Raw genomic sequence first — 22,343 nt, 5'->3', positions numbered from 1 at the left:
TTTATGTAAAGAGCTGGTCTCTGACTCATTAAGCCTCATTGCCCCTGACATTTCCTTATCAGCCACACATGGAAAAATGCAAAGAAATAAAGAAGACGAAGAAAGGCAATAAAAGGGAAACCACCAGGAAGTGTATTGTGACTGTGACCAACAAGGAAATTTGGAAATGGGTGACTGAACACCCAAGGATGCCCTGTCAGTTAGTCACAGCTACAACACTTGTTCAAAGCCTGACAAGTGCTTAGCACCATTTCAAGGTGTCACATAGGGATGCATAGGAAATGATGCTACCTTAAGAACACTTGCGGTTTAATAGGACAAGATAGCACAATTAAATGCCTGTGTACCTGTAAATATACAATCTGGCCCTTGCTCACCTCTCTAATTACTCATCATTTCTCTCATAGCGCCTGTCACAAGCTTCAATATTTAGTTTATTTACTTGTGTTCAAGATTATTATGGCCTCTGAGCTGCAACAGTGTGTCCATTCCAATTATTTATGGCTGCCACCCCCATTGGGATAGAAATTCCAAGAGGACAGGAACAAAGTCCACCTTATTCACCATTATAACCCCAGAGCTTAGCAAAATCTACTTAGTAGATTCTAAAAGAATTTTGTTTGAATAAGTAAATAAAAACAACAACAACCAGCAACAGCTATATAGAAGGATTATATAACTTACCTTCTGATTATATAACTTATCTTTTGTTTTGAAGGCACAAGCAAATTTTCAAATAGTTTAGATAGCGGGGGGGAAATCTCTAAACCTCAGGGAAGCTGCCCTGAAACTAACCACAGATTATAAGTGAACACAGCCAAGATCAGCAAAGCTGACCCTAACTGAACTATAGATTCACGAGCCATTGAGTTTTAGCATGGTTTGGTTTGCAGCATTACTGTCACAATAACTAACTAATATTATACTCTTTTTAAGTAATAAGAAATTAATGACGAGCAAACCAAACGTTACAATTCAAACAGGACTTATCTTTATTGAAATAGAAAGCATTTTTAGTTAAATTATTTGGTTCCTCTATGATCACAGACACACACATTCTCTGCAACCATATCAGGTCATTGGGGCTGAGCAGGCCTGGGTGGGATGTACTTAGAAAAGAGACCTGAAGGACACCAGCAGGCTCAGCACCGCGGTGGTCGATGTCACCTTTCCAGCACTGTTTGAGTACCAGTATTTCTCATGCACGTCATCCAGGATGGAGAGCACAGCCGCCATGGTCTCCTCACAGGTGGCTTGAATCTGAGCTTCTGGCAGAACAAATCCGTATGTACCATTGTCTCTCAGCTCAAATGTGTATGAGAAGGGGATCCCAATGTCGCGAGCCCAGTCTCTTGAAGACCCTGATGTGGCATCTACCGATGAAACCGTGAAGGCAGAGTTAGAAATTGTACAGTGAAAACACAGATTTCTATAAGCCATTTCCGGGATAAAGGTTCAATCCAAAAAAACAACTTCATGTGAGGATGCCATCGATAGCTGTCTTCTCTCTCTCCTTGACATTAAGCCCCTGTAGGTCAGTGATTACATCTTGTTTGACCTCTCTGTCTCCCTCCCCTCTACCCGCCCCACAGCACCTAGGATTATGCCTGGTACATAGCAAAGGTTTGGTTAAAGTTTCTGAGCTGCATCAAAGATTGAACCATCTAATATGTTAAGACAAGAGTAAACCGACATATAAAGGAACAGGAACAAAATGACCATCAGGAAAATGTTATGCAAATACTATCTAGGTGGTCCTCTGGTGGGTGGAGGAGGAGGGTGGCGGTGGGAAAAACCAGTGCACACTTCTTTCAACTAAATTCTTTCCTTTTTTAGATCTTTTCTCCAGGCCCCACCTGCTCTGTTTTCTTTGCCTGATGGGCTCTCTGGGAACTGAATCAACTGACCAAGCATCACTGGAAAACGTTCTTCCTGTTAACTCCTGTGTCTTCTCCCTGCCAGCTCTTTTTAAGCCAGGGGGAGTTCTGGTCTTAGCCAGAATATTAAGTTTTTCTTTGAGTTCACACCTTATCCCTGGAGAATATAATTCTGGATTGGAACAGACTCCCTTTTATCTTGGGTCATTTTGATTTGTAGAAATTCCTGTTGAGGAACTCTTCTCTCCCTCTTCCATCCATCCCACTCCCCAAAGTCCACTGACTTCTTTTGTGCCTCAGAGACTATTGAAGAAGCGAGAAAAAAAGATACTTACATAAAATATCTATACTCGATCCAACTCTATAATTGGTTCCATGCTTTGCTTTCAGTGCATTTGCTGCCTTCTGTCCAACTTGTATCTGGAGGTGGGAAATGCAGAGACAGATATCTGGTGTTAAAAATAAAATAAAAAATCCATAGGGTTTGGTATTTTGTCCAAATCCATCTTGAGAGCTGCAGACCATCTTTCTCACTTCCGGTTGGACATCTATACCTAGGCAGTCTGCTGGTACTTCAGACTCAACACACTCAACCCCAACAAGTGAGGGATTTTCATATTTCTGGCTTATCATGTTCCTCCAAACACATGTAAAATCATCTTTGACTCTTCTTTTTTTAAATAGTTACTGCCAAGTTTTATTACCAGTGCCATCATCTTACATCAGTCCCATTACCTCTGAAATGGGCTATGACAATAGTCTTCTAAGGTGGTTGATTAAGGCCCTGGCATGTATGTGGGAGGATGGAGTTTGGGATGGGATACAGGGTTGGTATGGGAAGAGCTCAAATGGAAAGAATGTCAGTACCTAAAACATTCGAATTCTTATAGCTATTCTAATTTCAGAGCAGTTTAAAACAGGGCTATATATAGTCATGTTTCCCCTACATAATGATTGCCAAGTTGTCTATCATGCAACATAATATTTATCATGATTTCTACACATTTTTGGTTTTGTAAATATATAGAGATTAATTACCAGACTTGGTAGTTGTAAATAATAGTAGAAGTGGAAACCTCCTTGAACATTTGGCTTGATTCTGTGCCTGTGTGCACTTTGTCAAAGCTTCCTCATAAGAACCTAAAACCACTGCTAGCCAGCTTCAGTTAGGTTGAGAAAAGGTGGGAAAATTTTTACACTGTCTTTTTATTGAAAATTCTTGAGATAAATGTTCATGCTAACTCTTCAGCACCTGAGACTATAAGAGGTGCATAATTAACTCAGTGTGCCAATTTCTGCACGTAGTACTAAAAGGTTGTCTGCAATTCCCAGCTTACCAGTAGCATTAGTTACCTTCCAGTAATGGTGATTTCAGGGCCCAGGGCCCCAGTGCCCCGGGGCCCTCCTGCCTTCTTCCCCCTCTAGCCTATGGCCAGAGGGCTCTAACCAGATGGCTAATCAGCAGCACAAACCTTGCAAAATGGTCACGTAGTATCTGTTTTGCTGAACCAAGAAGGGAATGAAATTCCCTAGAAAAATACTGGGGTATAATGGGCCTCTTTTTCTCTGCTAGTGCAAGGCCTGTCCCATCAAAGATCTATAATGGCATGTCTTTGGTGGTTCATTTGTGTTTGTCACAGATCTCTTTCAGTAGAAAGTAGACAGCCATGACAAATTTCACAGAAACTGGAGAATAAGGAGGGTTCTGGGCTTCTCATCTGAAAACTCTGTTTCTGCAGACCTCTTAAAGGAAGAAATGGAACTTCTAGGGCCAAGAAGTGTGGGAGAAATAGGACACAGTGGAATAAGAATCTAAATGGATACAATTCCTAGAAGTTGTAGACATTTCTGAGCCAGGGTGAGGCAGTCAGATGAATGTGACCTCTGGAGTCTGAGAGGTGTGTTCCAGCCCTGGCCCCACCATTCACTGTCTATAGGAGCTCTAGGAACAGAACTAACTCAAGGTCTCAATTTCCACGTCTCCAAAGTGAACTTATTATATTGTCATGAGGGTCAGATGGGAGAATGGCTGTAAAATCTCTTTGTAAATTGTAAAATCCAAGACAAATGTTCATTATTCCCACATCTTGCAAAATCTCTCTATATAAAAGGCTAATGTGCAAAGGGCCCCCTTGGGAGTTTCACTGGGATACCAGGAATTCGATCACTCGCTATGACATGTGCTGACCACCAGGGGGCGGTGCAGAAGAAAGAAGGCCCCGGCAGGCAGCCAGAAGGCCCCAGCCGGCAACTGGAAGGCCCCAATCGGTCCTGATTGCTGGCCAGGCCTAGGGACCCTACCCGTGCATGAATTTCATGCACCGGGCCTCTAGTGATCACATAATACAACTGTCCAAAAACATTGAAAAATATTGGAGTACTGCTAGATATTTTTGACTCCTGGGAGAAAGGCTCCCTTCAGCAAGGCTCTATAGCGGTTTTTCTTTTTTCTGCCCAGAGGTGTTTTATGGGCCATGCTCCAGTGGGAGAGAGACAGGATGTGTGAGAGAACTCATGGGTGCCCAGGCCTCTGTGATCTTAAGAATGGAATAAGCTTAGTTCCCATCCATCCTGGCATTTATTGATAATGGATAATTTATTTTAAAAAATAAAAAAGATAAGCATAAAATAACAAGTGGTGGTCAGAATGTGGAAAATTTGGAACCCTTGCACACTGTTGATGGGAATGGAAAATGGTGTCACTGCTATGGAAACCAGTTTGATGGTTCCTCAAAAAATTAAAAATAGAATTACCATATGCTGCATCCACTTCTGGTTATATACCCAAAAAGACTGAAAGGGAGATTTCAGGAGATATTGTACTCCTATCTTCATAGTAGCATTTTTCAAAATAGCCAAAAAGTGAAAACAATTCAGACATCCATTGATCACAAATCATTTGTCTAATGAACAAAGAAAATGTGACCTATACATACAACATAATATTATTCAGCCTTAAAAAGGAAGAAAATTTTGACACATGATACAACATACAACATGAACATCATGCAAAGTGAAATAAACCAGTCACAAAAAGACTGATAATGTACGATTCCATGGAGATGAGATAGCTAGAGCAATCAAACTCACAGAAAAAGAAAGAAGCATGGTGATTTCCAGGGGCAAAAGGTCAGGGACTGTTGTTTAATGGTATAGAGTTTCAATTACGCAAGATAAAAAGTTTCAGAGATAAAACGTTGCATAATAATGTGAATAAATAACTGCTTAAAATAGTTAAGATAGTAAGTTTTATGTTACATGTATTTTATTACAATGAAAAATGAAAAAATAATTTTTAAAATCATTATATCTATATAATAATTTATATCTATAAATATTACAATCCTCAATTTACTCTCCCTTGGCCTTTGTCTGTTGTCCTCAGGTTCACCAAAGGGCAGAGAGCCTAGTTCTTTTCAGCAATTCCACCCACTGATGGTCAGGTAAACACAGCTCAAAGAAGGACCCGGATGAGATGAAGCTCATGTTCCCTGCCCAGGGCCTGGGTTCCACTGACACTTCCCCTTACAATAGTCCTAGGCAAGTACTAGAGGCATGCATTTAGAAGAAAATAAAGCATTGTGTTTAGCAGAGAAGAGCGCAGATATTATTTAGCCATGTTATTTTAGATACACCATATTCCACTCACAGCTGGTGAGTTCTTTAAAGCACGGTTCAAAAGCCATCATTGCTGAACGGAGCTTCAAGAGAATTGACAACAATGAGAGCACGTTCCTGCAGATTATTAACATAATCATCTCATTTATATTATAGACGAATACCTAAGATGTCTCCCACCTTGACATTTTGTGAAACAGGTAGTTAATTAATGAAAGTAAAGCAGCATTTAACCTGAAACCTTCCCGGCAGGCGGCTAGCAAGGTGTAAAAAGCAGGAGAGATAAAATAAGAAAGAACAGAGAGAATAAGCAGGGCTGGAGCCAAAAATCTAGGGGAAGGAAATCAGGGGAAGGAAAGCAGGGGTTCTACTGAGGTTTCTCGTCTAAAGCCTTCGGTGCGCAGGTCTTACCAGTTCTTTGTAGTTACTGGGTTTATTTCTGGTGTAGCCATAAGGCATGAGAATGAGCTGCCCATAAGAATGTATGGTCAGGAAGCACAAAATGTCCTCTTTCTTGCTCTCTATAAAGCTGGAAACAGCTTTAGTTTCAGGTTCAGACACTGGTTCTGTCCCACAGAATGTTGAATCTGAGCAGTTCTTAGATGCGCCAATACCTGGAATATACAGGGAACCACAAAGAAGGCATGGTGATCTGTTTAGAGCCCACGAAGGGTAAGGAGTCATCCTTACTCAGGGCACCTGAGGGTGAACTGGGGGCTTGACCTTGCTTGTCTCAGTTAGTTCCGGTTAAATGAGTCAACTTGGATCGTCATTCAAGGAGGAGCTCAGAAAGGCAGAGGACTGACATCTGGGTTTAGAAGTCAACCCCATGCTTACGTGGCCTGGGAAGGAAGATGTAAAATGGAATGGCATTTTCGGTCATCATGAACTTAAACTTGAGCTGGGTCACGAAACAAATGGTTGGGAACCAGTTCTCAGGTTCCTAAGGTCAGACTCTGACATAGTCTTGTTGGCCTAAGTTTCTCTCTCACTGTCTTACTGCTTTGAGTCTACTTAGAGCTATTTTGCAAGTCCTATGTGGCATCTCATTTAATGCCCATAGGACAACAAGCTACTGATAGGATGGTATTACTATGGGCCACATTTTAAATAAGAGGAAACTCAAATAGGGAAATGAAGCAATTTTTCCAAGATTGCACAGTCACTAAGTCTGAATTTTAACTCTTGTCATTTGGTTTTTGATCCGGACTGCTCTTAACCATTCCTACCTCGTTATTTCCTTCCAATTCATTGGGCATGCTGAGATTCAGAAACCTGAAAATGCCTTCAGGAGAAGAAAATGTTGACCTTGCTTACGTCTGCCCTCCTGCTGTAAAATAAACTGCAAGGTCCATTCTCTGCTTTTTCTTCTCTTTATGATAATTCATATATTTTGAAACAAAGCAACGGGTTTCAAACATAGTCACACTGGTCTAGGTCTTCCTTGCCCTCAGTTAACCAATCTCCCTTGAAGAGAGTCCTGCACAGTCGGGCCTTGACTTACAAGTGTCCTGACCAACGAGTTTTTTGAGATACCAGCTGTCTCTTGGCAGATTTTTTACATTGAGTTGACAGAGTAATTTGAGTTAATGAGCTCCTTAACGAGCTCCTTAATGAGCTCGGTCTCAGAACGAATTAAACTCGTAAGTCAAGGCCCTACTGTACTTGAATGTTGCTGCTTTTTAACATCATCCCTTTAGAGGGAACACATAGGACAGGAATCCCAGCAAGCTTAGCTGTTTCTTTTCAGAAGTTCTATCTCTAGTAATTCACTCTTTCATGACTTCTCCATTTTTTCTTCATCAATTTATCTACTAAACATATACTTACTACACCAGGATACATTGAAATTTCGGTTGAGATCTGTCCCAAAACATGTGCCATTATTGTGGGATGAGCGGGATTTCCTCCAAAGCCGATCCTGCACAGAGGAACACAGGGATGTTGCCATTCTAAGGTCTCATAAATCACAGTGTTAGTAATGATGGGTGGTCCTCACATATGGAAAGTCATTCCTGGGATTGTCTGGAAGAACTTGCCTTTAGCATGATGAAGGTGCACGTGTAATGTTTAGTCTTACAGATAGGCTACCAACCCCAATAGCAGGAATATTGTAAATCTCCAAATTGGAGGGAGTCATTTAGCTTTTTCCTCACGAGCAGATTAGCAGTGCTGGTGGATGTGATCAGAGAATCATTTTTTTAGGTCCAAGTGATACAGGATGAGAGGGAATAGCTCGGCAGATGGAGCAAGGCTGTTCCAGATGTGTCAGCATCGGTCTCTGCACAGCTTTGGAAGCAGGAGACTGATGCGTGGAGATGAGGATAAAGACACATTTCACCAGACAAGCTCAGAGGGGAGGGTTTCATTCACATACTAGGCCAATGGCTATTGCAGATATGGGGGTCCCCTGAGGGGCCTTGAGGGGAGGGAGTGCAGGAGGCTGGGCAGGAATGAATATTCTCTAGAAACAGAAGCTCTTATTTGTGGAGTAAATTTGCTCTAGAAGCATTATAAAGAGGAAGTTGTCCACTAAATGAAAAGCGTTATGAAAAGTTTGCCCTCAGTGTGAATGATCACGATGAAAAATGAAGGCTGGGTTAGTATTTACACATCTTTTGTGTCCCTGTGCTCCTAGAGGTGGAGACAGGGTGATGTAGGAATTTTATACCAATGTAAACCCAATCACGTGGCAAGCAACTCACAAACTTCAAGGAGATGGAGTTAGAGGAAATTTGTCTGGTTGGAAAACTGGGAATATGTCAAAACAAAATAAAACAAAATGTGTTGGACTTCTGCCGGGAGCCGGTCCATCCTTGCTGTTTCAAGGGACCTGGCATATATGGCATACAGTTCTTAATATGTTTGCTCACCTTCTTGGTGCTGTGTTTTAACCAAGGTCACCTCTCCGAGAAAGGTTGAATCCCCAGGTAGGGATTTTCCCCTGAAGTTAGGGAGGGAATAAAACCCCTCAACTAAGTGCCAGGCGGGTAATTAATCCCTTTAACTACAAACAATCATGCTTAAACTACATAATCTTTTCTCCCTGGAATGGAGATAAGAAACGCCCTAACCTTTGTAATAGAGATTGATGGGATTGAATCGGCTGGTGTAAATACAGTTGTAACAAGACAGAAACACTCAGAACTTAGAACAGAATCAAGAAGACAGAACCTATACGGAGCCTAGGGACAGAAGAACTTCGCTGGCGAGAGCATGCCGGAGGATCCTGGACAGGGACTGGCCTCGGAGCCTGGAGGCGGAGCCTGGCGAGAGAGCATGGCAGGGGATCCTGGACTGAACCTGACTGCGGAGATTGGCAGGAGAGCCTGACTAGAACCTGGCTACAGAACCTGGCTGGAGATCCTAAGCAGAACCTCTCTGGAGATCCAGACCAGAACTTGGCTGGAGATCCTGCCTAGAGATTCTGGCTAGGCTGCTGATCAACTGAACACTGTCTCCGTGTCCTTCCTTCTTCGCCGACTCTGTCTACGCCTTTAGGAACCCTTGGACCTGCTGGGGTTGGACCCCGGCATATGGCGCCCGAACAGGGACCCTTAGGTAAGCGCCCCGCACTCGGGACGGATCGGACTCCACCGTAGGAAGAAGGTGGATAGTCTTCGCCGACTCCGTCCACACCTTTGGGAACCCCTGGAACAGGATTCCCCTAGGTAAGCCCCCCTCCCCCATTGAGAACCCCCACACTCGGGACGGATCAGACTCCACCGTAGGAAGAGGGTGGATAGTCTTCGCCGAATCCGTCCACACCTTTGGGAACCCCTGGAACAGGATTCCCTTAGGTAAGCCCCCCCCATTGAGAACCCCACACTCGGGACGGATAGGACTCCACCAGGGTGCTACAGACCCCCCTATAGAGGATAAGTAGGGTAAGAAGGTGGATAGTACAGAACTTAGATTGAGAAGATGTGCCATACTGAGTCCAAAGAAAGAAGACTCTGTATTGATCTTTAGATTAAGAAGATGTGCCATACTGAGTCTAAAGAAAAAAGACTCCGTATTGATCTTTTAACATATATGCTTGTTAGCAGAGGAATTAAGGTTACTCCCAGTCAGACAGAACATTTTATACAAGAAATACGTCCATGCTTTTCTGAGGAAGGAAAGGTGCCGGAAAGGTAAATGTAGAGGCATGGTAGAAGGTAGGCCCAAGGAGCCTTATCCTTAACCCCACTGCAGCCTTTCCACCCCGGGAAAGTGCAGGATTGGCAAGCTCTCCCTGGGGTGATAGATCAGGACTCAGGTAATAGCAGAAAGCGCCAATCCTACTCTTAAAATGGATATAAGAGAGCATTTGAGGTTTTTCTTTTTAATGCCTGCTTTTAAAAAATAAAAAAGGGGGAATTTGCCGGGAGCCGGTCCATCCTTGCTGTTTCAAGGGACCTGGCATATATGGCATACAGTTCTTAATATGTTTGCTCACCTTCTTGGTGCTGTGTTTTAACCAAGGTCACCTCTCCGAGAAAGGTTGAATCCCCAGGTAGGGATTTTCCCCTGAAGTTAGGGAGGGAATAAAACCCCTCAACTAAGTGCCAGGCGGGTAATTAATCCCTTTAACTACAAACAATCATGCTTAAACTACATAATCTTTTCTCCCTGGAATGGAGATAAGAAACGCCCTAACCTTTGTAATAGAGATTGATGGGATTGAATCGGCTGGTGTAAATACAGTTGTAACAAGACAGAAACACTCAGAACTTAGAACAGAATCAAGAAGACAGAACCTACACGGAGCCTAGAGACAGAAGAACTTCGCTGGATAGAGCATGCCGGAGGATCCTGGAGAGGGACTGGCCTCGGAGCCTAGAGACAGAGCCTAGCGGGAGAACATTGCAAGGGATCCTGGACTGAACCTGACTACAGAGATTGGCAGGAGAACCTGACTGGAACCTGGACACTGAACCTGACTGGAGAGCCTGGACAGAACCTGGCTGGAGAACCTAGCGAGGGAACATGGCTACAGAACCTCGCTGGAAATCCGAAGCAGAACCTCTCTGGAGATCCAGACCAGAACTTGGCTGGAGATCCGGGCTAGAGTTCCTGGCTAGGCTGCTGATCAACTGAACGCTGTCTCCGTGTCATTCCTTCTTCGCCGACTCCGTCTACGCCTTTGGGGACCCCTGGACCCGCTGGGGTTGGACCCCGGCAGACTTCAACTCTAAAAAGGCTTCTTCAGAGTTGACCTTAGATTGTTGGCTTAAGTATCTTAGGTTGAGTTTTATCTCAAATAGCATTTCTTTCTTTGCATAGCCACAAAACCTTTCATAAGTTCAATGACGGAGGTCAGAAAAATGAACCTGAGTCAATATCTAGTTTATGAAGTCTTCCCAGGACCAAACTCGATGTACTCACAGTTGTCCAAGTGTAGATATAGCCATCTATGTTAAGCACTGGAAGCACGTAGAAGTCCAGGTTCTTAAGGAGCTTTCTTATCCTTGAGTTGTCTTGATAGTTTTGTAGAATCTGGAAATGTAAGAGAGAAACATTTGGAAACATCCTAGAAAGAGGTCTTTTCTCTTTTAATTTTTAAAGTGATTTCAATGTAAATATAAGAGATGACCACAACCTCTACTCTCCAATTTGCCTCAGTAGCCTCTTGGTTATTGTGGTGATTCTCAAACATCAGTGTGTGTCATAACTGCCTGGAGGACTTGTTAAAACACAGATTTCCTAGCTCCACCCCCACCCACTCCCCACCCCTAATTCACTATGTCTGAGGTGGAGCCTGAGAACTGGATTTTCTAACAAGATCCCAGGTATGTTGATGCTGTTGGCCTAGGAACCACTTGAGAACTCCTTGTTGGTTAAATTCCTTATGTTTGGGTTTCTGAAAAGACTGACACAAAAAATATATTACTTTTATTTATTTTTTATTTTGATAATTTTTTTCTTTATTGGTTAAGGTATTACATATGTGTCCTTATCCCCCAATGCCCACCAACCCTCCCCACTCATGCCCTCACCCCCTGGGTGTCTGTGTCCATTGCTTAGGCTTATATGCATGCATACAAGTCCTTTGGTTGATCTCTTCCCCTTACCCCCATCCTCCCCTAACTTCCCTCTGAGGTTTGATGGTCTGATCAATGCTTCTCTGTCTATATTACTTTTAAAGGTTCTTTATTCCCTTCAAGGGAGGGGTATAGGTAATAAGCAAAGTTTCATTGTGCTAGGTATTTTTCATATGCTAATCTCTTAATCCACACAACAGACCCCTGAAATAGTCATTTTATACTCCCTTTCACAGGTGAAGAAGTAGGAGTTCTAGTGTTAGAAAATTTGCCCAATTCTATTTGAAAAGGCAGAGCCAGGATCACTCATCTCTGACTTCCAAGATGTAGTTTCTTCTGCATTTAGATATGTTTGTCTTCCAATAAAAATCATTTTGAATGTACTGGAAAGAAATCAGAATACCTCACTTTTCAGTGAAGATACTCATTAATTCCATTTCCCTTGGGGAGAAAGAGTAGCTCAGTAGAGAGTTGCCATGCCAACATGTGAATGAAGCAGGCTTTCTACATAGCCAAGACATGACAGTTATTTTGTGGGGTAGTTAGCCATTATGAGGAAGCGAAAGACACTTACTTCTCTCACAAACCATTGGCAAAAAGCAGGGGCAATCCATTCCCTGGCGTGAATTCCACAGTCCATCCAAATGATCTTCTTGGGTTTATTGGATGGTTGGCTGATCTGGAGGAAACATCCGTGCTCTATTACCAAACAGTCACTTACGATTGTAAGCCACTGTGCAAAGTTATCAGGTTTTTATTCCCTTTCTTACTCCACTGTGTGGTTTCAAGATGAGGCAAGGATGCTGGCAGAGATACACACAATATGACTCTTCCTCAGTGACTCTTGCTATCCTGTCTGTGACCCTGGCTGTTGTGCTTAGGACCACGTGCTGAGTCCTCATGTCCCCCACCAAAAGCCAGATAGGGGGGCTGGAGACTGGGTTATCCCCATGGCTATGCTATTATCTGGCTGTGTGACCTTGTACAAGTTACTTCGCCTCTCTGGGTTTTGGTTTCCTCCATTATAAAATGAAAGAACCAAAACTAAAGATTTTCTATGATGTTTAAATGTTTTTCAAAAGAACACTATATATTTTAAAAACTCAAGATACACATGAAAGGTGAATGGGCTCTGGCTGACGTATGAGTGGGGGATTTTCCCCCCTCCCACCTCTATGCAGGCATGGAGGTAACCAGGCCTTCACAGAGCCAGCCCTCAACCAAATGTCTAAGGCCCTGTCCAGCTCCATAACCGAGGATTCTAAGTTCCTCAGTCTTAGTGGGAACGAGGGAGGCCTAGCATGGAGGCAACAAAGGACGGAGCCCTTCTCTTTCTGGGCCTGACTATTTGCAAGTTCTCCTCCATGGTCCCACCCAACCATTCCAAATCCTCTTTACCCTAGAACTTGATTCCAACCAGATAATTAATGCCTTTACGAGTTTTGAATTTTAAAAGCCCATTTGGGGTGGAAAAGGCAGTCTTTCTGCATTGCCTCCTTTAACCTTGTCTACATTTCTGACTAGAGCTGCTGAATAGCAAACAGATATCCCTGGATTCGGTGGGAGAGACCCCTCTTCCTCGGTGAGGCAATCCTCAGCCTTCTCACTCACCTTCAGATAATACATGGGCCGCGTCTCATAGGTCATTCCTAGGAAATGCTGTGTCACCACTTCCGGGTACTTCTCCCTTATCAGGCTCATCCACTGATAGATCTGAAACAGCCAGGAAGGACTGCAGCTACCAATCAGAAGATTGTTTGCTCACCTCTAATTAAGATAACGGCTTATTTCATTAAGATACCTCATTCTGTACTCTTTGCTCTACATTACAACAGCTGTGTGCTAAACAAGCTAGACTATGAAACCAATTAATTATTACCTACCCTCTCCCATTTTCTTTAAAGTTCTACTCTGCCATAAGTCCTAAGATACTCAATTGAACCTTACAAAGAAGTTACTTCAGAAACACCATAACAACAACACCTCCTTCAAAAGGCCAGGAGACTTAGCTTCCATGTGAGACCCAATCATGCCAGACATTTAAGGTCAGGCTTATTTTGTGGGATTTTCTTCGGTCTTTATGGATCTCAACAATACCCTTTGCTAATGTCCCTGGTTCCAAGTTTAGAGAAGAGTTGGGTAAGCCCTTCATAGAATATGCCAACAGAAGTTTCTAAATCAAGCTCAAGTTACTCATTTAGATTAAACTGGGCAGACCTGAATAGATGTTGATTTAATTACATGTTTTACACCGTGCTTAGAAAAGAAGGGTCTCACAGTTTTGCCTGTAAGTCAATAACTTGGGATTCTATAAAAGTGACTGGAATTCACAAGCATAAGACATTAAACAGTCATCAGGATGTGATAGGACACCTCCTATACTTTAAAATCTTTCTTGTACTATTTGAAAAAATGTCTGAAAATATTAACATATTCCCAAATATTGAGAAAATAGTGGTAAAGCCTGTTTGGAGGGCAACTTGTACATTCATATAAAAATTTAGATGTGCATATCCTTTAATCCAGCAATTCTGTTTTTTAAAGTGTATACTTCAAAAAAGTTTTGCATAATGTCACACATACCACCCCCCCCCCCACACACACACACACTATTTGAGTGTATAGTAGCTAATGTTTTACTGTAACTAGTTTTGGAAACCACCAAACTTATCTTAGTAGCAATACAAAGATTTCTTTGAAAAAAGTTTTCTTCTCTAAAGAACTGCTGAGTCTGCCTCTCGCATCCTACAAGAAATATCACATTTTCAGCTAATCATGAGTCAGAAGGCTTCTCCACCCCACACCCCACACCCATACACACATTGCCCTGCCCTGCTTAAGCTGGTTAAGAATTGACAAGCAAGAGTAAGAGCTAATTCTGGTCCATGTTCACACTAGCAAAACTGGTGGGTGTGTTCTCTTCTTCCTTTTTCTTTTTGTTGTTGATTTGCCTTTTTCTTTCAGAGTACCAGGATCTATAGCTTCAATGGTGGTAGTCGGTGTGTGTGGGGGGGGGGGGAGGGAGAGGGGCGGTGGGCAGCGGGGGCCCTAATGTTTGGGAATTCCTTGACCACAATGCCCAGGCAAATCTCCATCTCATATTTTGAGCCTCTCTAGTCAATGGATATGAACAGTGAACCATCCTCACACATCCTAAAGTAGGTTTTATGCCCACCACCAACCCCTGCCAGGTGTCCTGGCTCACCTCCCCCATGGGGTGGTATCTGTTATAGGGATAGGTCTCCAGGCTGCTCCATGGAGTTGCTGTCTTGTTCACAACCTCTTGTCTGTGTTGTGCTGGTGACCTGCAAGGGAAGAAAGGCAGACAGAAATCAGGGAAGAAACTGGGATATCATGAGGGGTGGAAGGTGGGTGGAAAAGGTAGTAGAAAGCATTGCATGACATCTGGAGGATAAAAGTCATTTATTTCCTTAAGGTAAATACTATGATCCCAGGTTCCTGATGTTTTTCCTTTCTTTCTAAAGATTTTGTTAACATGGGCTAAATTGCACTTTTATTATATCCTAGAAAATAGGCATGAAACATTTATTAGTCTATTTTTTAAGATTGTGTATCTGTGATTTGAACTAGGAAGAGGGCAAAATGGTATTTGCATGATCAGGCCCCTAGAAAATAATTTAGTGGTTTTTTTTGGAACGGGGAGAGGAGAGGGAATGAAGCAAATGAGAAGGATATCGCCTTCCTCACTCCTGGCACTGGCTGTCCTGCCTGTCATGTCCTCCGGGGAAATGAGATCACTGGCGATGCTTTCCCTACAGTGTTGGGACCAGGGGTGGTCACTGTCAGAGCAACCTGTTTCTTCCTTCATACAGTTCAGCAAACGTTTGGGTGCTTCTCTATCACAGTTGTCCTCTCGGTGGTAGGAGAGGAGAACCCTGAAAAGCAGGGCTGGTACCTGGTGAATCCCTGTCTCCGTGGGGCTAGCATTTCCTGGCAATTTCACGCTATAGAAGGGACAAAGTAAAGGTAACTGGACACCCACAAGCACCAACATTTGGCTCTCCTCCGGCAAACGTCTGCAAAATATGTGAGTTTGTTGTTTCCTAAGCCCAGCATTGAACGACGGGGTCCATGCAATATGCAGAAAAGTAAACTGTCGGGAATTGAAGTGAAGATTTCTGATATTAAAAGTGCTTATCACTTTTACGTGAAATGAAACACAATACTTTAGCCGCACAAATCCAAATACTTAGTTCAGGCAATGTCTAAACTGTATATATAGAGAAGGCAGTTCCCCATTTCTATGCAATTTCTTGGGTGATGCATAATACATGTAGAGAGGGAAGGAAAAAGATAGCTAATCCCCCAAATTATCACTAGTCTCATCTCACCTATCTAATGAAAAGATTATTATACTTTGTGTATTCTTTTTGAATAAGAATTAATAAATATCTAAGAGAAAATGATCCTTTGGGGTACATTATTAATAAATACTAAAGATCAAAGAATGTCTGATGAAATTTTGACTGGAATGTATAAAGAAGCAAAAAAACCCCCAACATTAATGAATATTGAGGCAAATTTTGTATTTTACATACTTAGTAAGGAATGGTTTCATAAGTCTTTCATTAGCAAAGTATTTTCAAACTGTTTTTCCCTGCTTACAAAATTAACATATGCTTATCCAAAAAATTTAGAAAGCATAGAAAGAAGAAAAAGGAGGAGAGAAATAAAAAAGAAAAAATAATCTTTAATAATCCTATCTCTGTGTTAAGCACAGTTGATATTTCAACATATTTCCTGTCAGTCTTTTATCTGTGCTATTTTTTTCTTAAACACAGTACAGATTTTTATATCTATATTTCATTTTCTATTCATTCCTTTGTATTCTGTATTCTACCAGAGACATTACCTCTAACCCATAAAAACTCTTTACAAACATTATATTTAATGACTAATATTAAATTGTAAGTATATTTTACATAGTATTATTTATTTAAATACTAGAGGCCCGAAGCAGGAAAATTCATGCAAGAGTAGGCCTTCCTTCCCCGGGCTGCCAGCACTGGCTTCCCTCTGACACTCAGGGCCCAGGCATCCCCCCCCCCCCCCCCCCCCGCGGCCGCCAACAGGCATCAGGGACCTGGGCTGGCTTCCCTCAGCTGCTTGCAGGCACCAGACCTGGCTGCTTCCCTCCGGCCCTGGCTTCATCAGGAAGTACGTCCAGAATGATGTCCGGAAGACATCTGGCCTAATTAGCATATTACCCTTTTATTATTATAAATTATCATCTGTGCTGGATAGTAAAGCTAGATCATATTTTTGTTTTTTGCTAGTGTAAGTAATGGTGGACTTAATGACTTGTTTCATAAATCACTTTGCTCATTTCTGATGATTTCTTTGAGATACATTCCAAGAAGAATTAATAGGTCAAAGAGAATGAGCATTTTCAAGGCATTTGATTTATACTGCTAAGTCCCAATGATTTCTACAGATGCATACTTTTATGGGAAGTATGTGATATATATGAGATAATCTTAAAACAAAGATTACACAGCTTGTGATCTTTGTTAATTGTAGATTTTGTGGAACATCATTATATTAGGCATAGTGAATAACGAGTTTAAAAATGGCAGCTAATATATATTTTGAGTTGGTAAGAAACATATAAAAATGGACATTATTTTGTATTAGCAAATAGGAATGAATATGAAAACAACCCACTAGGGTCAGGGTATCAGATGTGAAATGTTTTCCTCCCATGTAGTCACAGGGAGCTGTCCACTGGAAGCTGTCCTCTATAAGTCCCACTGCCTGAGCTCAAACACTTCCATAATTTAACCTGGGCTTGGCGATCATTATTTTAAATAAATGCTTTACTGCATTTTCATTGTAGAATATTTGAAAAATAAAGAATAGTTCAGGGAAAGGGAAAAAATCACCAACAAAGATAACTAACTACCATTTTGGTGCATATTTTTTCTTATATTTTTCTAAGTATTTCATTACATTTTGTATTTTGCATCCTTCCTTTAGCACAAGACATGCATTTTCCTGTGCTATTAAATTTTTTCATAATCATTATTCTAAAGGATTAATATTTCATTCTTATATATGTCAATATGTATATAACCTCATATGGAATATTTAGGATGTTTCCAAATATTATAATATTTGATAAGATATCTGTAGGGAGCGGCTATAGGGTTAAGCCTCCGACTGACCTGTTGGCAAAGCCACAAACAAGTCCCAGGTTAGAGGGCACAGCCCTCTTAGCATAATTAAGCTTGACCTTATGGCTGCCCCCTAGATCCTAGCTGGGTAGCTAATGGGCTGTGGGAGGTGCAGCAAGTGCTGCCAAAACAAGTGAAACTCACAAGAACATTGTAACTATGGTGACCACTACCTTGTTTACCTCTGGCTATAAAATAAAGGCTCAGCTTGCTGTCTGGGTCTCTCTCTGTGGCCTCAGCCAGGCACAGGAGATCCACCTAGACCCAGCTTATTCTCTTTGTTTGTCTTTTCTACATCCTTCGCCACCCACCCTCAGGCTCACCGAACCCTTGGCTGTGCTGGCCCGGCACAGATATCTATATATATAAAAGCCAAATATGCAAATTGTCCCCACGGGAGTTCGACTGGAAGACCAATTGCTCTCTATGACATGCGCTAACTACCAGGGGCCGGCATGGAATGAAGGAAGGCCCCTGGCCAGCAGCTAGATGGCCCTGATTGTCGGCCAGGCCTAGGGACCCTACCCATGCACCAATTTCATGCACCGGGCCTATAGTTTATATTATAAGTGAGGCCACATCTCAGTGCATAAATTCTTTCCATACTTTTATTTTTTCAGTCTACGGTAGACTTGCAGAAGCAGGAATACTAGGTCAACAAATGTGTATGTTTTAAGGCTCTTGATATATTTAAGAAGGATGATTTTTTTCTGTCAAAGCCTTGTGAAAACTGTAAGTCTTTGTCTATAAATTATCTATAGTAATAAAAGCATAATATGCTAATTAGATTGGACAGCCAAACGATCTTCCGGACATCCTTTTGGACGTCCTTCTGGATGAAGCCCGGGCTGCAAGGGCCGAGGCAAGCCGCCGCAGCTGCCAGGGCCGAGCCCCTTGCACGAATTTCATGCATTGGGCCTCTAATAAAGAAATAATCTTAGAAGGAAAGATAAAAGCAGTATCTATATGAAACCAAGTTAACTGATGGAAAAAATAAGAAGGCAATGTTCAAACAGATTTTGACATCACAAAAAATTCTTGACTCTATATCTGAAATAAAACTGTCTATGAAGCTAAGGGCTAAGTTGAGGTCAGAGAGATGGTCTTGGCAAAAAAACTTGTTCTGTGAGAGTAAGTTTAGTGCAAGATTATTTTAACCATGAAAGAAACGAGGAAACACTTTATAACTACAGAATCTTTGATGAGGTATACCAAATGAACAAAATACTGGGTTATGTATAACAAGGGAAATAATAATTTATATGAAAACTATACCACACACACAAAGTTTTAAAATATATATTTACAGAAGTTATGATTCATTATGAATAAGAAAAGAACACAAAAATGTGCATGAATGTATAGTTTATAAACTAATAAAATGAGTAATAAACAAGACAAAATATTTAACCTTATTAAATCAACAAAATGTAAAATAGGTCATCTGTTGGTATTTTAACTTATCAAATTGGCAAACACTTACAAAGCACTTTTATACAATGTTGCTGGAAGTGTAGACTAATACAACTTTTCTAGAAGGCAATTTGGCAATGTGCAGCAAGATTCTTACAATTTTCTCAGCTCCTGACCCAGTAATTACAATTTTTATAACTTATATTAAGAAAATATTCAAAGTTTTGCAAAAAAAAAATTGCTACAGCTGAATACTTAAAATGGTGTTATTTGTGAAAACAAAGTAGAAATCAAATAAATATTCTATAGGGTAACAATGATGGAATACTATTTTCAATTATAATGTGTTTTAAATAAATTATAAATGTCATAGGAAAATTTTTATCACACAATTTAACTGAAAAATTTTGGTAATAGTATTATATACATAAATAGCTAGATAGCTATTCAGAAATATTAACAGTAACCATCTCTTGGTGAAATTATTTGGTAGTTTTAGACATTTTAAGCATTTTTTCTTATTAATTACAATAATGTAATTTATTAATGAGAAACTATGTAAATGAAGGACATAGAATTTTTTACTCTAATTCCCTTTTCCCAATCACAAAACATGGTATTTCTATTGGTATTTAGCATACATTGTGCTAGGAAATGTTTATTAGATATTTATTCATTTATTCAAAGATTATTAGAATAGTGTTTAACGATGAAAGTTCAGTGTTCTTTATTATTTTCATCTTATGGTGGTGTGTTGGGGCAGGGAGAGGGGACAATCCAGCTGCATTTATCTTGAAAAAAAGTTTACATTTAGACCATCCTAATATATAAAGAGCCAGGGTCCGTCACGACCTAGACAACCGAACTCCAGGCTAGGGTCCCGGCAGGCATGGCAGAAGTCAGTCCTGGGTCCTGGCTGCCCGCAGTGGCAGGAGGGAGCTGTGGGCCCTGGCCACCCGTGGTCTGGCGGCAGGAGGAAGCTGTGGGAACGGAGCTATGCTGCCATTGGACTGGCTGCTGGGTCCCTCCCCCCACCTGCAGGCTCCAGGGAACCAGAGCCATGCTGCAATGGGACTGGACCCTACCCGAAGGGTCCCAGCAAGCTGGGCTGAGAGACCCCCCGAACTGGGTCTCTAGTCTAAATCATAATAGTCAGTCCCTCTTCCCACTTCCCACTCACCTATCATATCCCAGCCCTCCAGGTACCAGCATCCCCAAGAGGTAAAGGGTCCCAAGTAGAGGCTTCATTCTTGTGCAGACAGAGCTAGAATATTCTGGGCCTCTCCCACAAGTCAATGGATCAAGTGTCTCTAAGAATGCATCTAGGGATTGGCTACCACAATAAAGATAAGACAAGTGGATGTCTCAGCAGAAATATATGTGAGCAATGGCTTCATTAACTCCATCATGTCCTGTGACGGGCCAGCTCAGCCAAGGGTTCTGTGAGCCTGAGGGGAGGTGGCGAAGGATTTAGAAAAGACAGGCAAAAAGAATAAGCTGGGTCTAGGTGGATCTCCTGTGCCTGGCTGGGGCCAGAGAGAGGGACCCAGACGGCAAGCTGAGCCTTTATTTTATAGCCAGAGGTAAACAAGGTAGTGGTCACCATAGTTACAATGTTCTTGTGAGTTTCACTTGTTTTGGTAGCACTTGCTGCACCTCCCACAGCCCATTAGCTACCCAGATAAGATCTAAGGATCTTCATAAGGTCAAGCTTAATTATGCTAACAGGGCTTTTCCCTCTAAGCTGGGACTTGTTTGTGGCTTTGCCAACAGGTGAGTCGGAGGCTTAACCCTATAGCCGCTCCCTACATTTCATCCTTCTTTTATTTTTAAGCTACTATAATGAAAGTAAAACTTAAGTATCAAGAACAAAACTCTGGCTATTAAAACAATAACAAAACAATGCCAATGCAAAACCCAAACTACAGACATGTTAACATTTTAAAACTTAAACATTAAGAACAAAGCTCTGGCTGTTAACAAAACAATGCCAATGCAGCACAGCAATCAGAGAGAAATCAAACTACAGCAACATTTTTTTTTTACTAAATGAAAGTTTCTTTTGCTGATTTACACTCAAAGTCCTCAGACTTGGCTGCGCAGAACTTTATAGAAGACTGGCAGCTAACCAACGCTAGCATGGCCAGAAACATGGTTGAGGGAGTAGCTTCCACTTCCTGCTTTTCTGCCATCTGCTGGGCCTCAGTTGTTAACGTCTTCAGCTGACCCCACGTTGGCACCTCAGTCCCTTGTGTAGCCTTCGTTTCTTCTTTTTCTGCTTTGCTGTCACCGGGGCAACTCTCAGTCTTTCGAACAATGGGACAAGGAGCTTCTCTGGGTCCATCGCGGTGACGCTCATAATGCTCTGGCACCCAAACTGGCTGCTCTGTTCCTTCTGGAAAGACACAAAACACAACCTCTTCCCCACATCTTTACTGAATCTGGTAAAAGTCTTTTCTGGTTTATGGATCCTTCCACCAGGCTAACCCGGCAGAGGCTACTGCACTGGAGGTCTGATGTCTTTCAGCTGCTGTACAACCCTCTGCGTTATAATTCAAAAAATTTAACACATAACATTCTTCTCCCCTTTTTTTATAGTTGCATTTTAAGAGTAGGATTGGCACTTTCCGCTATTGCCTGAGTCCTCATCTATCACCCCAGGAGGAGCTTGCCAATCCTGCGCTTCTCGGGGTGGCATGATGAAGGTTTATTGAGTCACCTGGCCTAGTTTGCCACAGTTAAAGCATCCCCCTTTCTTTTTCTGCTGACCAGCGAGTAGCATCTCCTTTAATGTGGCAGCTAATACTGTTCCTTGAACATAGGTTGGTCCAGTGTCAGCACAAACGCGAATAAAATACTTCCATAATAAGTAGTCTCCAGGTGAGAGACAAACCTTTGCAACAATATTAAGCCTCTGGTAACCTTCCACTATCCGTCTTAGTTCCCCTGCCACATTCATTCATTCCCTTTCAGCAGTGGGCTCTAGGCAGTCCCGAATCAGGGACCACAGACTGAAAGTAGAGAGAGGAATTTTCCCTGGACCTTCAACTGTATAACGACCTCTAAGTTATTTTCCTACCTTCTCCAATGTCTCTACATTTACCTTTCCTTCCTCAGGAAACCATGGGCAGGTTTTACTTACAAAATCCAATAAATCGAAAAGCTGTTGAAACCTTACAGAACAGCCCTATAGTTGGAACATAGCCTTAAGCATT

The 22,343-nt window shown here is 41.8% G+C and overlaps 1 protein-coding gene across 1 annotated transcript; it reads right to left on the bottom strand.

The window, feature by feature from the left end:
* Positions 1-968: 968 nt before the first annotated feature.
* CPO (carboxypeptidase O) lies at positions 969-20,442 on the bottom strand. Its single transcript, XM_059702901.1, has 9 exons — positions 20,309-20,442; positions 14,727-14,826; positions 13,133-13,234; positions 12,096-12,200; positions 10,866-10,976; positions 7,326-7,416; positions 5,907-6,109; positions 2,213-2,297; positions 969-1,373 (listed from the first exon to the last, which is right to left on the bottom strand). Exons 1-9 carry the CDS (start codon positions 20,374-20,376, stop codon positions 1,111-1,113), a joined length of 1,128 nt encoding a protein of 375 aa, XP_059558884.1. The 5' UTR covers positions 20,377-20,442; the 3' UTR covers positions 969-1,110.
* Between the last annotated feature and the right edge of the window lie 1,901 nt (positions 20,443-22,343).

This window comes from Myotis daubentonii, chromosome 7 (assembly GCF_963259705.1).
Source record: "Myotis daubentonii chromosome 7, mMyoDau2.1, whole genome shotgun sequence".
In the NCBI taxonomy this organism is placed as follows: domain Eukaryota; kingdom Metazoa; phylum Chordata; class Mammalia; order Chiroptera; family Vespertilionidae; genus Myotis; species Myotis daubentonii.
Note: the sequence above shows the minus strand (reverse complement) of the source record. Positions and strands in the feature narration are given on the sequence as shown.

Excerpts from the sequence above, each read along its gene's own strand:
- CPO (XM_059702901.1), bottom strand. The coding sequence starts at position 20,376 with ATGAAGCCTCTACTTGGGACCCTTTACCTCTTGGGGATGCTGGTACCT. Across the intron at positions 14,827-20,308 it reads GGAGGGCTGGGATATGATAG|GTCACCAGCACAACACAGAC; the intron begins GTGAGTGGGAAG and ends CTTCCCTTGCAG. Across the intron at positions 12,201-13,132 it reads GGCCCATGTATTATCTGAAG|ATCAGCCAACCATCCAATAA; the intron begins GTGAGTGAGAAG and ends TGTTTCCTCCAG.